General features: G+C 49.1%; 1 protein-coding gene across 5 annotated transcripts in view; it reads right to left on the bottom strand.

The window, feature by feature from the left end:
• Positions 1–288: 288 nt before the first annotated feature.
• IGFBP2 (insulin like growth factor binding protein 2) overlaps positions 289–14,282 on the bottom strand; it is a 63,554-nt gene continuing 49,560 nt past the window's right edge. For 4 of the 5 annotated variants that reach the window (XM_034062119.1, XM_005153833.2, XM_031053457.2 and 1 more), the window contains 3 exons: positions 6,504–6,727; positions 4,897–5,037; positions 2,517–2,684 (listed from right to left, as the gene is read on the bottom strand). In XM_034062119.1, coding sequence (XP_033918010.1) covers positions 2,517–2,684; positions 4,897–5,037; positions 6,504–6,727 — 533 coding nt within the window. Of the gene's footprint in view, positions 2,685–4,896; positions 5,038–6,503; positions 6,728–14,282 lie in introns of all 5 variants that reach the window. The other variant, XM_034062118.1, reaches the window with a different exon arrangement.

Genomic DNA, 14,282 nt, shown 5'->3' with positions numbered 1-14,282 from the left:
TGTTGACTTGAAGGAATGGTTGCATTGTGCAGGCTCAGAAGATACCACATGTGGAGCAGGAACATAACAGGCCAGCCAACAAGTGACACCAGTTCCTCCCTGCTCGTACAACTGGGACCAGTGACGATGAAAGGCCCAACTCCCATTGCTGCTTGTCAGGCCCAGTGTTTACAAACCCCCCCAGACAACAGCTGAACAGGCCCAAATTTGTGTGTGATGCATTACGCAAGGAAACATTTCCTATGAGCAGAGGGGAGTGGGGAGGGGGAAGATGACAGTTTTCTGGCATCCCATTTAATTTATTCCAACTTTATGCAGCTCAGCTTTTCCAAAAGAGAAAAAAAAAAAGAAAAACACAAAAGAAAACTTCCTGGTTCCTAAACAAAACAAAAAGTACAAACTGTAGATGAGAGCCAGCATGTGCAAGGTTTACATGAACAAGCAGAACACCCTCAGCTGTTAACAGAAAACAGGTAGCATCATTTTTACAGTTACTTGGCTTTGCATGGAGATGTGGTTTGTTTTCTCTCTTGCTCCCTCTCATACACATTCTCATGTGCACCCCGACATCCCTGACTTTCCAAAGGGGTCCCCTTCCCCATCTCTCCACTGCCACATCCAAAGCCCTGGAAAGTTGTGAGGGGCTTAATTTGCAGAGACTGCCATGCCCTTTGAACTTAGGATCTGAAATATGGGGCCAAAAGGGAGGAAGCAACAAATCCCAGCATTCTGCTTCCTCCAGAGCCTATGGGCTTTTTGCTTTTCCTTCTCCAGAGCAAAGTCCCCAGATGAGGGAGTATCAGCAGTGGGAACCCTGACATGATGTTTCTTTAGCATGGTTGCGTGTTTCCAAGGCATATCGGCAGTCACTAGGGGATGGTCCCATCCCTGAAGGTCATGGTCAGTTAGATTTGCTGCCTGGCACCCATCATGCAGGCACAGGGTGCTCCCCACCAGCACCCACAGTCACCAGGGAACCCCCTTCCTCCACCCTAATTGAACCTAACCCCATGATGGACCTGGGACCTGGAGTCTCTTTGCTGCTCAGAAGCATTTGCCAAAACTTGGGAGATGCTTTATTCTCCACCCTGCCCCCAGCCTTGATTTTATTTAGGGGAAGCCTGAGATTTCTACTGTAAGGAGAGAATTTTTGCAACTGCTATGCAAATAGTATCCATATTAAAAAGGAAAGAGGGGAAAACAAAAGGTAGAAAACAAATCTCCTTACTTAGGCGACAGGGAAGTTATTTATTCTCAGTGTCTGTGTGTTCTGTACAGGAAGAAATCAACAGGTGAAATAACAGCAGAGACATCTCTTCTCAGAGTGGCATGTCCAGCGCAAAACCTCTCTGAGTGCTTGGATCGCTTGGATTTAAGCTACTCAAACGTGTATGTGGGCAGAGGGGTGCATGTGTGTCAGGACCTTTACAAAGCACGATACATACTGTAATTTACTTACAAGAAAAAGATAAAGTGTGTGCTGAATAGCAGATGCTCACTCCAGTCCCAAGCGAAAATGGAGGGACAAGGGCAGCTGCTTGGGAGTGCAGGTTTTAGATGGGTTTTTCCTATCTAGAAAGAAAGAAAGAATGAATAAGAGAGAAAGAGACAGACAGAGACACTCCCTGGCTTGTTATCCTAAATCTACACAGGCATCCTTCCAGCCAGCCCCAGCAAGTTCACTTTAACTCCCTCAGCACAAGCTGATTCTAAGAAATACTCAGCAATAGCCCTTCAAGATCCCCTGGAAAACCAAGTGTTTAGCTTCATCATCACCCAAAGGCCCTGTCATCCCAAACCTGGGGCTGACTGTGCCCCAGCACCAGGAAGGAAACCACCTAGGGATACTTTAGGAGCAGAGGGAGCTGTCTCATCTTTAGCCGTTTCCCTCACTGATGCCTTGTTGGGAGATGCATCTTGACTGTGCCAGCATGTTCCAGCTGGGAAGACAGGGGCTTTCCTTCTTCCCTCCCTCCCACACTGCATCCCATGCCACAACCAATGGCCAGGCTGGGGCATAGGGGACCAGTAGGATGCAAGAGGCAGGCCACACAGTATTTACAGTCTTTGGTCTTGGGGAAGGGAGGGAAAGAAGGGGAAGGGTGTTTTTCTAACTTTTTTTGTTTTGCTTTGTCCCACTCCCACCTATGGCAAAGCGTTTTGGCCCCTGGAAAGTGTCAGGGAGCACGCAGCATTCTGTGCTGAAGGGTGCAGGAAGATGCCACAAAGCAGCAGGGATGGCAGGGCCACAGGGTGAGGAGCAAAAAAGACCGATTCTCTGGCTTACATTGGGTGAAAGACTATAGGAAAGCAGTCCCTTCTCCTTGCAACCTCCCACCGCCCTTCCCCTCCCATTATCTCTCCCCTCCCCAGGAGCCGGGCAGCAGGGGAAGGAGAGCAGCACGCAGGACCCAACCCCAGTCTCTTCCAGAGCCTAAAGAGACGCGCTGAAACCCATGTAAAATCCAGCACTGGGGCCACAGCGAGCCGCCTCCAGCAAGCAGGATCACGTCTGTCTACTGGCTTCGCAGGGCATGCACTCCCCGGTCCTCCTGCTCATGAGCTGTGTAGAAGAGGTGGCACTCAGGGTCCCCGCGGATGGTGGGTGCACCCTGGATCACCTTCCCATGGATGGGGTCCACGCACCAGCACTCGCCACGCTGCCCATTCACCGACATCTTGCACTGCATGGAGAGGGACAGGGCATGTGTCAAAGGAGGAAATAGGAGGATAAAACAACCACACACAACACCCCAGGCCCATCAGCCCAAATCCTTAGCACAGGCAGAGCTGGGGTTTCTCCAGCCATTTGGCAGTACTTTGGATTCCGACAAGAGTCATGGATGTTGCACTCAAGACACCCCAAGGTCTGTGCCGCACCAGCATTCCAGGCTGAGGGCTGGACCTCTGTCCCCAGGGTGCCAGGGACCAAGAAGTCAATTTTCACAAACCACAAGAACAACAATCCCCAAGATGCACCACACTCTGTCAACTGTGGATAAAATCATTCATAAAATCAAACATTCCTGAGGGAAGAGGGATGAGACAGACTGGCACATGAGCTGCATAAGCTGATTCTTACCTGCAAATTGGCCTAAAGAAACTGGAACATGAGAGCAAGGCCCCCACAGCCAGATGCAAATAGGCTTCCAAACAGGGCTTCACGATGTCACAGACCAGAGGTGGGGACCGTGGTGCATCTGGACCTTGATTCTGCCCTACACACAGCCTGGTTAAAGTGAAGTTTCTTGCCCTAACGGCAACCTAATATCCACCTCTTGCCCTGGAAGGGCTGCAAGCACTTCGAGCCCGATGCTCAACTCTGCATCCCCAGCAGATACATTTCTGAATAGGGCGTAGTGAGAGACACAGAGGTTATTCCAGCAGACTGGCCTCCGTGTGCACTCTGTGAAGCTGAATTCAAGCCCTTTTCTGCAGCTGGACTGAAGTCAAAAATGTAGTTTTATTCATGGGAATAAAAATCACAAAAAGAAAAGAGGAAAAAGCCTCCCCAGCAGGAAAGTGCATCCAGGCACCCTCCACCCAAGTACTGGCCCACAGGAGGTGGGAGCAACTGGGAATGCTTTTGTTGGCATCCACTTTCCAGCAAATGAAATGGAGCTCATGCTCAGCGCTAGAAACGCAGATGGAGGGAAATGGGTATCGCTTCATATTTGCCCTGTTTGCCCTTAACCAGGGGGGAAGAGGAGAAAGCAAATTTTGTCCCCTCTCTTTCTCTGCAGCAGTGACCAGTGCTGACTTGCTTCCCAGGCACAAGAAGCAGCAAAGACTGGCTTTTCTTTTGTAGCACTCTGCTTTGCTGTATTGCCCAGGCTCATTCCCCAGATACGGCTCATCTCCTTAACAAGGAATTTGCCAGCTTTTCTCCATCTACTCCTTCCAAGTGTGCTCATGCTGGGGGATCCAGCCAGCCCATGGGGCTCTTCAGGGGGGAGGTAGAGTGTAAGGGGTCAGGCAGGACAAGGAAGAGAGAGGGGACAAAAGGGGATAATCTCAGAGCAACCTACTTTTTTAATGCCCTTTTTTTAATGCTCCTGATCAAGGAGTAAAAGTAGCCCTAAGAAAAAGGCTTAGCCATGAATCAGGTTTCCTGGGGTTCCCTCCAAAGGCTCAGTTACACACAGCTATAAAGGGTGCTCATATCCATGTACTATTCACACGTGGCTACCAGTCAACCCTGGACAAGCTGCTGTTTAGCTGCCCAAGAGATTTTTTCCTGGCATTTTTTTCCCATGCCTCAGCTGCTGACACCTGCTGATTTTACATTAACAAAGCCAAGAAGTCAGAATTCAGACACATATTAAGTCACTTGAGTCCTGTTGGGTCCCCTAAATACTTTCAGAAGCATGCTGCTCCCTAACCCACATCTCACCTGGAAGGAATCCCTCCTGGAGCCGTGGGACCAGCCTCAATTTGTGGAGGAAAACCAGTAAAGTGCACTAGAAACCTTCCTGACCTCAGGAGAAAGTGCTTTCTGCTTTGTCTGTAAGACTGGCCAGCATTCAGCCCCATCCATGCTTTTCTTCTGTAGCAGGGCCCAGCCATGCCAAGAGCTGGTTCAAAACACATGAAAGTAAACTTGGACATATAAGCAGCTCTTGTGGGAAAGAGGGGGCTCTGAACTAGATAGATTCTCCATCTCTGGTCTGCTTGCAGCCACATATGGAGGTGGGTCTCATACTTCCACTTGGTAGCCCATGGCTGCAGGTGCACCTGGGTGTTACTAAACCTGTCCATGCCACATGTGATATTTGTACAACATCAGCCCAGGCCCGAGCACATCCTCTGTGGCTGCACATGGTGGATGTGCATGATGACCTGAGGGCTGCTGCCAGGAGTGCAGCCAGCCTTGGGACTCCAGCTCTTTCCACTTACCTGTTTGAGATTGTACAAGCCATGCTTGTCACAGTTAGGGATGTGGAGAGAGTAGAGGTGCTCCAGGGGACCTCGCTCATCCGGCAGCCGCATAGTGGAGATGCGTTCAAGGACCTGATCCAGCTCCTGCTGACAACGGGTCTGAAAAGAGCCCAAAAAGAACAAAACAACAATCAAGGCAATTCAATGTCAACACTTCGGACAACAGAAACAGCAGTAGGGATGAACACCTATGCGCACCTCCTCATGACACAGGTTTGCAACTGGGTCATGCTGCAGACTTCACCTGCAGCCACCCAAAATCAGCGTTGCATGTCCACACATGCCAGTATGTGGAGATCCACACAGGAATACAATGCTCATCTCTCTCACCTGCTTCATGTGGCCAAGAGCCAGCATGACACCAGGTCACAGGCCCTGGAGGAGGAGAAGCCTGAGAGATGCTCCCATGGGTCCCACTAGTGAGAAGTGATGTGAAGCAGGACTAATCTAGACAGACCAGGAGTGTTTCCATGAGCATCTTGCACCTGGGATGCACTTTTGGCTCAGAAATGCAACTCAAAGTACATAAGTGGAGGGGAAGCCCTGGGAGTGAGAGCACCCAGCAAAGCCAGCCTCTGGAGGCATCCCTCTTGCTCCACAGCAGCCCTAAGCCACGGCTCCCAGCCAAAGCAATCTGGTTGAATAATGCCTGGTTGAATAATTCTGGTTGAATAATTCGAGCTGGAGTGAGTCCACACCTCTCTGCTTTTGCAGTTGCTGGGGTTGGTTTGTTGGGTTTGGGTTTTTTTTTTTTTCTTCCAAAGGAGCAGCACTGTGGGAGCTCTCTCAGTTGACAGTGCCTGCAGCTTGTTTTGAACCTCTGCTTTACCTGTTCCTTGGACGGATAAGGGCTCTTCAAAGCCCCTTTCTGCAGAAACACCCTGTATGTTTACACAGACGCATACTATGGACCTTTTGGGATGGCTTTCCATCCCCATCCCTTCTAGTTGCCTTGACCAAGCTGCCCACTAGAGGGAAACCACGGCCAAGGACTGGAGGGCAACGAGACAGGGACAGGGAAGAAGGGGACAGGGCGGACCCTGGGCACTCTCCCTGCTATGTGACAGCCCCACAGACCATCCTCAGGGGCTCTGGGCCCCCTCAACTTAGACTGTGGCTGCCCTACAGCAGGCAGGCCACCACCACTTATTCCCAAATCCCTTTGGGCCATCCCTAGCACATGCTTGGGCAAAAAGGGTATGAGAAAGCCAGTCCATGGGCAAAGGGCATGCTCACACCCCTGCAGAGGTATGTGTCAAGCCAGCAGGACCCCCTTTTCCCTGGCTCTGCTGTTAGGAGGTGAAGATACAATGAAAATAAAGCCTCCTTGACAGCACATCAAAGTTCATCAGATGGTGTGTTTGGCCTCAGCTTTAGGCCAAAACAAATGTTTGCTTTTTCTTTCTTTCTCTCTCCCTCTCTCCCCCTTTTTTTTCTTTCCCTTCCTCTTTATTTTTTTCTTTTCAAGACATTGTGTTCCAGATGCCACTGAGCCTTTGCCTTCAGCATTTCCCAGTGAGTCCACAGCAGCCCCTGTTAGCTCCCCACATCCTTTGCCCTCTCACCCTGCCCGTAGACAGCCGTGACTTCTTGGAGTCCTCGTGGTTGTGATGAGGCTTGCCAACTTTGCCCATCTGCCGCTGCTGCTCGTTCACCTTCTCCCTCATAACTGCCAGCTCCTTCATGCCCGTCTTCATAGGCTTCCTCCCACCAGTTCCACTCAGGATCCCTGTGGTGCCATCCACATGGTTCTCAGCAAGGATGCTCTCAGACCGGTCATCACCATTATCTGCAGTAGACAAGGCAGACAAGGAAAGGGTCAAGCTCAGGCAGGCATTCTCTCACGTGTTCCTCCCGTCCTGGACCACTTTCAAGCGTGGCTGGTTACCAAGCCATAAAATTTTTGCATGCAAAAATTTTAAATTGCATTAGCCCTTTCATCTGGAAGGTGAGAATAGATCCTTTCATTCTGGAGTTATTACCACACTAAAAGACAGTTTAGAGAGCAAGGGAAATCGCTGCTGGAGAAGTTCTTTCTAGTTTTTCTTTGACCTTGTGAATTACTTCCCGGAGAATGTAATTTTCCCATCACAAGTACAGTTGGGCTGAGGATGCCAAGTGTACTTCGGCTTCAGAACTTAAAACCACAGTGATTAGTAACAATACCTCGAGTCCATCTATCATCCCCCGGAGTATCTCCAGGAATACTTACTCAATATTAATGTGCTAAAATAAATTCTTAGTCCAGCTTTCAAAAATACCTTTTCTCTGTTTTGTGGCCACCCCAATTTCCCTCGGATATCCTGCCATTTCAGTGATCATCCTTGTTGTATTGTCTTTCACATCATTTGTCGTACAGCGCATTGCTCATTTAGCTTCTACCTACTTCTGCATTTGGCCACTTCTGCCAACTGTCAAACTGCTCCATATGGCCTGGGCCCAACTCTGCCACCGCTGAAAGCTGAAAGTCCCCCAGCTAATTCATCCATTTCAAAGTCAGTTAACAGAAACCTGAGGATAAAATACTGGACTTTTTTTAATCTCCCCTACTCTCTGCTTTGTGTCTCTTCCCAGTTCACTGGCTGCTGATTCTGAGAGCAATCCCTGCCAAAGTAGGCCACAGCAGTCATGATGCTGCAGACATTGATCCCTCTGGCCTTTGCAGTGGCATTGAGGACAGATCTCAATTCCTCTGGCTTGCTCCAGGGAGCCCAGAAGGTGACAGCTAACCCCTCCTTAGTTCCCACTCTTATGTGGCTGAGCAAGTATATCTAACACTGTAGCTAGATCTAACATTAAGCTGGCTCTGATTTAAGCAGGGGCTTGGACCAAGCCCAAGTTAGGATTCAACCCCTGCACATCACCTTTCACCACAATAACCCAGGCTTTGTATGTCTCTGCATATATCTCTGTATATAGGAGCTCTTCAGCAGCTCCACAGGGCCCACATCAATGACAGACAAGGCCATTCTGGTCCTACAGTGCTGACAAACATGAAGTTTCTTTTAGCATACACCAAGAAGGAACTGCAACACTTAGCCTCTCAACGTCAGCATTCTCTCCGGCACCTCCAGTTTCAGCTTTCCAGCACTCCAGAACTCAGGCACTTATACAGAAAGAGAGATCACATCAAACTGTGCACAACAGAGTGCAAGCAATATTTTCACTTGTACCACAATGCCTGATTTACATCTCTCACCTGCTTCTTGGAAGCCCAAGCACACAGAACATTTACAGGTTTTTAACATTTCCTTTTTTTCAGAAGCTGCGTTGTGAAGTGCTGTCAGAGCACAGCTCTACTGTCATGACAGAGAGTGAAAAATCATAATAACAAGTGTTTGATTTCTGCCACAGCTTTTCAAGCTCTTTTCAGGTGTTACAACCCCAGGCTTACACAGGAGAAACTGCAAGAGTTTTTTTTGTCTGAACTCACTGAGCAAATGTGCAGCTGCTCTCAAACCGGTGGCTAGAGAACGGAGGGATCAAAGAGCCACCCCAGCCCAGCATACCATCCACAAGAGACCAGCAGCAGCTGCTAAGGGAAACCCATCAGAAGGACCAGTGTGCTGCAGACCAGCAGTAAAACCACTTTCATGGCTGGAGACTTCATCTGACCCACAGGACTTAAAAGCTACCAACAAACCTGCCTCTCAATGGATTTGTCCAATACCCTTTTGAACTTCCTCACCATCTTGGCCTCAGATCTCCTAATACCCGGATCATCCCACTTCCCAGAAATACTAAATGTGTTTGGTCTGCAGGTTTTTAGCTGCTTAGGTAGCAACTGAAAAAGCAAACACAGGGCAAAACCAATCTGGCAAAGTCCATGAATTTCCTCAATACTGGTTCCAAATGAGAACTGGGACCAGGTCTGATAGCCAGAAGGGCGAGCTCAAAGTCTGGGCTGCTGCCTAGCGATTGCCGTCTGGCCGTCATCCTAGGAGCTGGACAAGGAATATTTTGAGCAGGAATCTTCTGTTTATACACCAGTCTCCCTGTTAATTAGAAACACATAGTGAGAAGAGTGAAGGCCATGACGCCGCCCTTCAGACAGGATCAAATGAAAAAGCACCATGCAAGAGGCGGGCAAGGCTGGCCAGGCACCGATTCTCAGTGAACTGCCTAGAAGGGTTTTAGCCTGACATCTTTTGTGCTTCTCTCCTCAGTGTCCCACCAAGCTGTCAACAACAGCAGAACAGGCACAGCAGCAGGGCAGCATCTCAGACACGATGCAGTCCTCTGCTTCATTCAGAAAACCAATGGCACAACCAGACAGAAAAGCAGCAAACTGGAAGCGGTGCCTTCTCCCATCGATTCTTGCTCCTTCCTGCCTCCAACTAAAATACATAGACATCTGCCCAAATAAGCACTGAGCTAGTAAATGAACGCAAGCTGGTAAGCCTCTTGTCGGCTGATTCATTCACAAAACCTGCTTCTGATAATATTTTCACTCATTTTTCTCACTTTCCAATGCTAACAAATATCAGCCCAAAGAAAACCACTGATGGGAGCAGAGTGTGCAAGCCCATGTGCATGAACACACCCAGGGATCAGAGAGATTGGTCTTGGCTCCCGAGGCACCATAACAGGAGCAAGCCTGGAGCAGAAGCTGGGAACATCTAGCTGCTATGGATCGAAAGCTCTCCAAGGCCAAGCCAACTGTGATGCACCATACCTCCATCCTGCTATCAGTCTGGATTGATCCACTTGGGGCTAGTGCCAGAGACCCATCACAGCTCTTCCCTCTCCCAAATCCAGCACTGCTCTTAGGAGCTCTTCTGACCTGGGGCTTACAGGGATGAGTCAATCACTGGGAAAGGGAGATGGGATAGGAGAGGCTGGCCTCACGTGCAAAGCACTGGCATCTCCTCCACAGACAAGCTGCACTCACAGGAGGAGGCTGAGCATCAGGTATGATGAACCACATTTCAAAGAGCAAATGGGCTGGGTTAGTGATGACAAGAGCAGAGACATCAAGACTCAAGGTCAGAAGAACACAGAGCATGCCACAAGCCAAACAACACCTTTTTCAGCCAGATAATGCTTGTTAAGACTGCCCAAAAGCAGAGCTGTGCATACTTGCTTATGACTTTCCATGAACCAACTAAGCCACTCACCAAACCCTACTGGCATGGGATGGGCAGGTATGCAATTGCCTCAGATACACAAAACTAATCTGTTTGTCATCCTGGCAAACGCCCTTTCGCTGACCAATTTCAATTCACACTAAATATATTTGCGAATGGACTGGCGCCAAACTCCAAACCAATTATGTTTTATAGTTCTTCCATTTTCCTATGCCATGTGGAAAACATCTACTGTGCTATTTTGGATCAAAAGGTAGAGAGATTTGTGAAGGGTGGGACAAGTGTGGCAGGAATCAAAGCAGATAGCTGAAGTTCACCTGAATGCTGATGTGAAGCCCATGAAACACCTCTCTTCATGCCAAGAAAAAGTTTTCTTTATGGACTTCTTCAAGGAAAATTCCCATTGGTTTTAACGGGGTGAGGACTTGGCTGAGGTGAAAGTGTATTCAAATGGCCATCAACTGATGTCTGTAGGGAGCTGCACAGTCTCGCCAACATTTTCAACAGTGGCTACCAATTTCCAGTGCTGAAATTTGGGGAATTTGCTTTGAGACCTCTAGGAACTTCTGCCAAGATAGCAAGAAATAGAGGGGCTTAAAAACAACCTGCCACTTCCAGAGCTACATGAAGAAAAAAGAACCACACCAAAAAAAGGCAGCTGCCTGAAGTTAAAAATACATCTTTATCCCTTTGAAGAGCCCCAAAGCATATCTGGGCTGCAGGATGGGATTGAGCCAGTAGCACTCACTTAGCACAAGAGAGCCAGCCTATATCACAGAGAGCACACACTATGCCAAGGACCTCAGCCACCCTCTCCTGCACTGCTCTCTGCACTTGCTTTCCTTCAATGACAGCTTGCCCAAAGGGTTTCACATACATTTGCTTATCTACCAGGGTAGCGTAGTATCTCAGTGCTGACTAAGGTCCCAGACCCACAGAAAGTTTCACTTAAGTGGCCTGAAGTCCTGCTGGCCCCGAACCTTGACTGTGCCCTGGGCTGGATGAAGGCCTATATCTCCCTTCCCACAGCCATCACACCCTCCATTGGCCAGCATTTTCCCTATGAAGACATCAAAATGCTTTGCAGTTCATTAATTACCCTGGAGAGGTGTTCATCCTGGGTTGCACAAACTAAAAAATAAAGGCATGGAAAAATTACCAAAGCCATGCAGGGAATTGATGAGTGAACCCAGAAGCCTGTGCTCCTGCCCTGACACTGAACCATGCACAGGAGTAAACACACTTGGAGCTGCAAATACAGCATCCAAAGAGTGATTCTTCACCCTGAGCAGTGTTGTTTGTCTCATCTAGTTTTGTTTGGTTTTTCATTCCCTCCAACCCTTCTAGCTTCTTGTAGCCAAAAGTTCTACAATTTCAGGATAATTTAAGAGCCTGTTCTGGGTTTTGCTTGCCACTTTTCATTTTAAGGAGCAGAACTGCCCATCTTGGGCTGCCACGAACCCAGCACTTGTTCTTCACACCCTGAGAGCAGAGACAAGGCCTTTAAACCTGACCTTTAACATGCACAACAGCCACGGCCAGAGAAGTACTTGCAGGAAAATTGGGAAGGAGCAGACAAACCCTAACTGCAGCCTTGATGACCTCTGCCTCATCAGACTGTAAAGTATTTCTAGGAGAGCCCTGGGCAAAGGTTCCTATGCAATAGCTTTAGTGTGGATGTTATTGACCTGGAGCTCAGATACCTCAGAAAACATTTGCCAGCACGATTACACCCGCATTGCAATTTCCTCACAGCAGGAGCTGCCAAGAACAAAACTCCCCCCACCCCAGGCCCTCTGGCCGATCCTATCCCAAAAAGGACCAGGGTTTGCCGATCATCTCTGCCAAACTGCAAAGTGCTGAGCTACAGAGCTCAGTATCCATCAGCGATCAGCTGGCGGCAGAGGAAGAATGTGGAGGCATGGTACATGGTCTGGCCCCAGGCATAATCAAGCTGGGCTAGATGCAGCTCTCCAGAGGCAAATGAAACCAAAGCAGCCTCTCAAGTTTCACTCTTCAAACAAAAAAAACCCCTGTGAAATGCCATAGAGGGTGCACAAGCAATGGGCCATGTAGGAGAGGGGAAATGGACAGAGAAGGGATGCAGAATGGATGTAGAGCAGAGAAGCAGCACCCCTCTCCAGAGCAACATCTCTGACAGCTACCAACTGGATGCTCAGGGAAGGAGCTGAAGAAAGGACATAGTTACAGAGCAGTCCCTCCTCAGCTCTCATCCTGACAATCAGCAGTTCAGGAGCCAAAGGCTGTATCTAGACTGGGTTTAATAGCCACTGACAGGCTTTACTGGGGAGGAGTCATGCATGATCCCTTTCTGGACTCAACTACAAGGACCCCCTCATACCTCCTCCAGGTCTCCCTCCCCAGCCAGCAGCCTGTTCTGCTTAGCCAAATCCATTTCTGGACAGGAGACATGGATGCACTAGCACTAGATTTGCTTGCAGAGGACACACAGCCAGCATTCCCAGGCAGTCCAGGGGTGCCAATGCCACCCAGCTTTGGGGAGGGCTGGGCTCTCAGATCTCTGTCATGGGCTTCCATGAGACAGATGGAGATCAGCTTGGAGCATCTCCATCTGCCAAGGAGCTCTGAGGCCAGATTCCCAGGATCCTCTGCCTGCCTGCATTCCCCAGGGTTACCGAGCCAACTTGCACAGTAACAGCGAGGCAACTGCACACCACAGCCAGAAAATTCCTGAATCAGTCTCCAAGAGCATGTTTTACCTCTGATAAGCTGTCCACAAAGCACTCTGAGAGTCCCTGGGGCTGAGAGCACTGGGGCTCTGCAAACACCTTTTATTTTTGCCATGAGATCTTTTCAGCCCATCTCTACCAGCAGGGAGGGCAGGACTGGGGAGGGAATGGCATGTTCTGGCCAGGGGTTACTTAGCAAGCTCCTCTCCCTGCCCCGAGCAGCTGGCACCAAGGGGTGATCAAAGGGGCACCCAGTGCCTTCCTTTGGCTCAGGCATCCTGCAGGAAATGCTTTATGCTCCTCCAAAGCACCAGGGACATTCACTCAGGGCAGCACAGCTTTCAGCAGCCTGCTGTACTCTTCTCTGACCATTGCCGGTGGCTGGAGAGAGCAACTTTCCCTGCTCCATTCATCTAGGTCCAGAGCCAGAGAAAAACCTCTTACCCAATGCACAGTGCCCTACAGTGCACCTGTGCCCAATAGCACACGAACTCCTCTGGCACCCTAGAACAAGCACAGAAGTGACACTGAAATGGAGCTGATGTCAGCTGAGGGAAGAAGGACTGGGTGTCTCTTTTCCTGGGCTACTCCTCAGTCAAATCCTTTTGTGGTTTTGTTTTTTGTTTTTTTTTAATCATGTTTGTAGACTGGTTTCCCAAGGATACAGGACTTCTGCAATAACAGCCTGTGTCTATGTGTTTCTGCATGTGCATGTGTTTGCATGACTGCCTGTCTTCCTATTAGCCCTCCTCCCCTTCCACCTCCGAACATCTACAAACACGTCAGCAAATGCCAACTACATCTCAAACAGGAACACAATTCTCAAAAATAGCAAGTTTCCACCATTTCATGGAAATGTGCAGGCAGGCTGAAGAGAGATAAAATAGCAAGGTTTGTTTTGTTAGCTTGCTTTCCAAACGATTTGACTGATGGGACGTGTAGCACATCCCCAACCCACTCTGTGTGGACCCAGTGGAACACAATCCACTGCTGGGAAAGGTCTGCTCCAGCCCTCCTCCTGCCAACACGGAGCCCACAAGTGTTGTTAGCAACATCCTGTTCCCTTCCGTGCCAGCTGTTCACTGCATGCCAAGAGTGATAAGGGAAAATGCTGTTCAGGTCCCTCAAGAATGCAGGAGAATGCTTCAAGTCCCCTCAGTTATCCAACTTCCACTTGCAATCTTGCTTTTCTTTCACCCATTAAACATCTTTCCCCAGGCATGGGGCTGCTGAGCATCTCAAGACAGAGACTCTCTGGAGTCACATAAAAGCCATGGAGCAAGAGGGTCATCTTGTGTTTGATGACAGTGGTTTTGCACACATGCTTAACTTCAGCATGCATGAAGACAAGTTGCTCAGGGGAAAGACCTCAACATGTGTGGAAGGTTTTGCTGAGACTCTCTGAGCTCCCTGCCGCCATAAAAGCATTCCCCCTTGTTAGTGACCCATATCTCAGCCCTTTCAACACACTTCTTCAATTAGCCCTTTGCAAAGCTCCAATCTTCCCAGCAAAGCCAAATGAATTAAGTTGAAAACACTTCCAAGC

The sequence above is a fragment of the Melopsittacus undulatus genome, chromosome 4 (assembly GCF_012275295.1).
Source record: "Melopsittacus undulatus isolate bMelUnd1 chromosome 4, bMelUnd1.mat.Z, whole genome shotgun sequence".
Classification (NCBI taxonomy): domain Eukaryota; kingdom Metazoa; phylum Chordata; class Aves; order Psittaciformes; family Psittaculidae; genus Melopsittacus; species Melopsittacus undulatus.
Note: the sequence above shows the minus strand (reverse complement) of the source record. Positions and strands in the feature narration are given on the sequence as shown.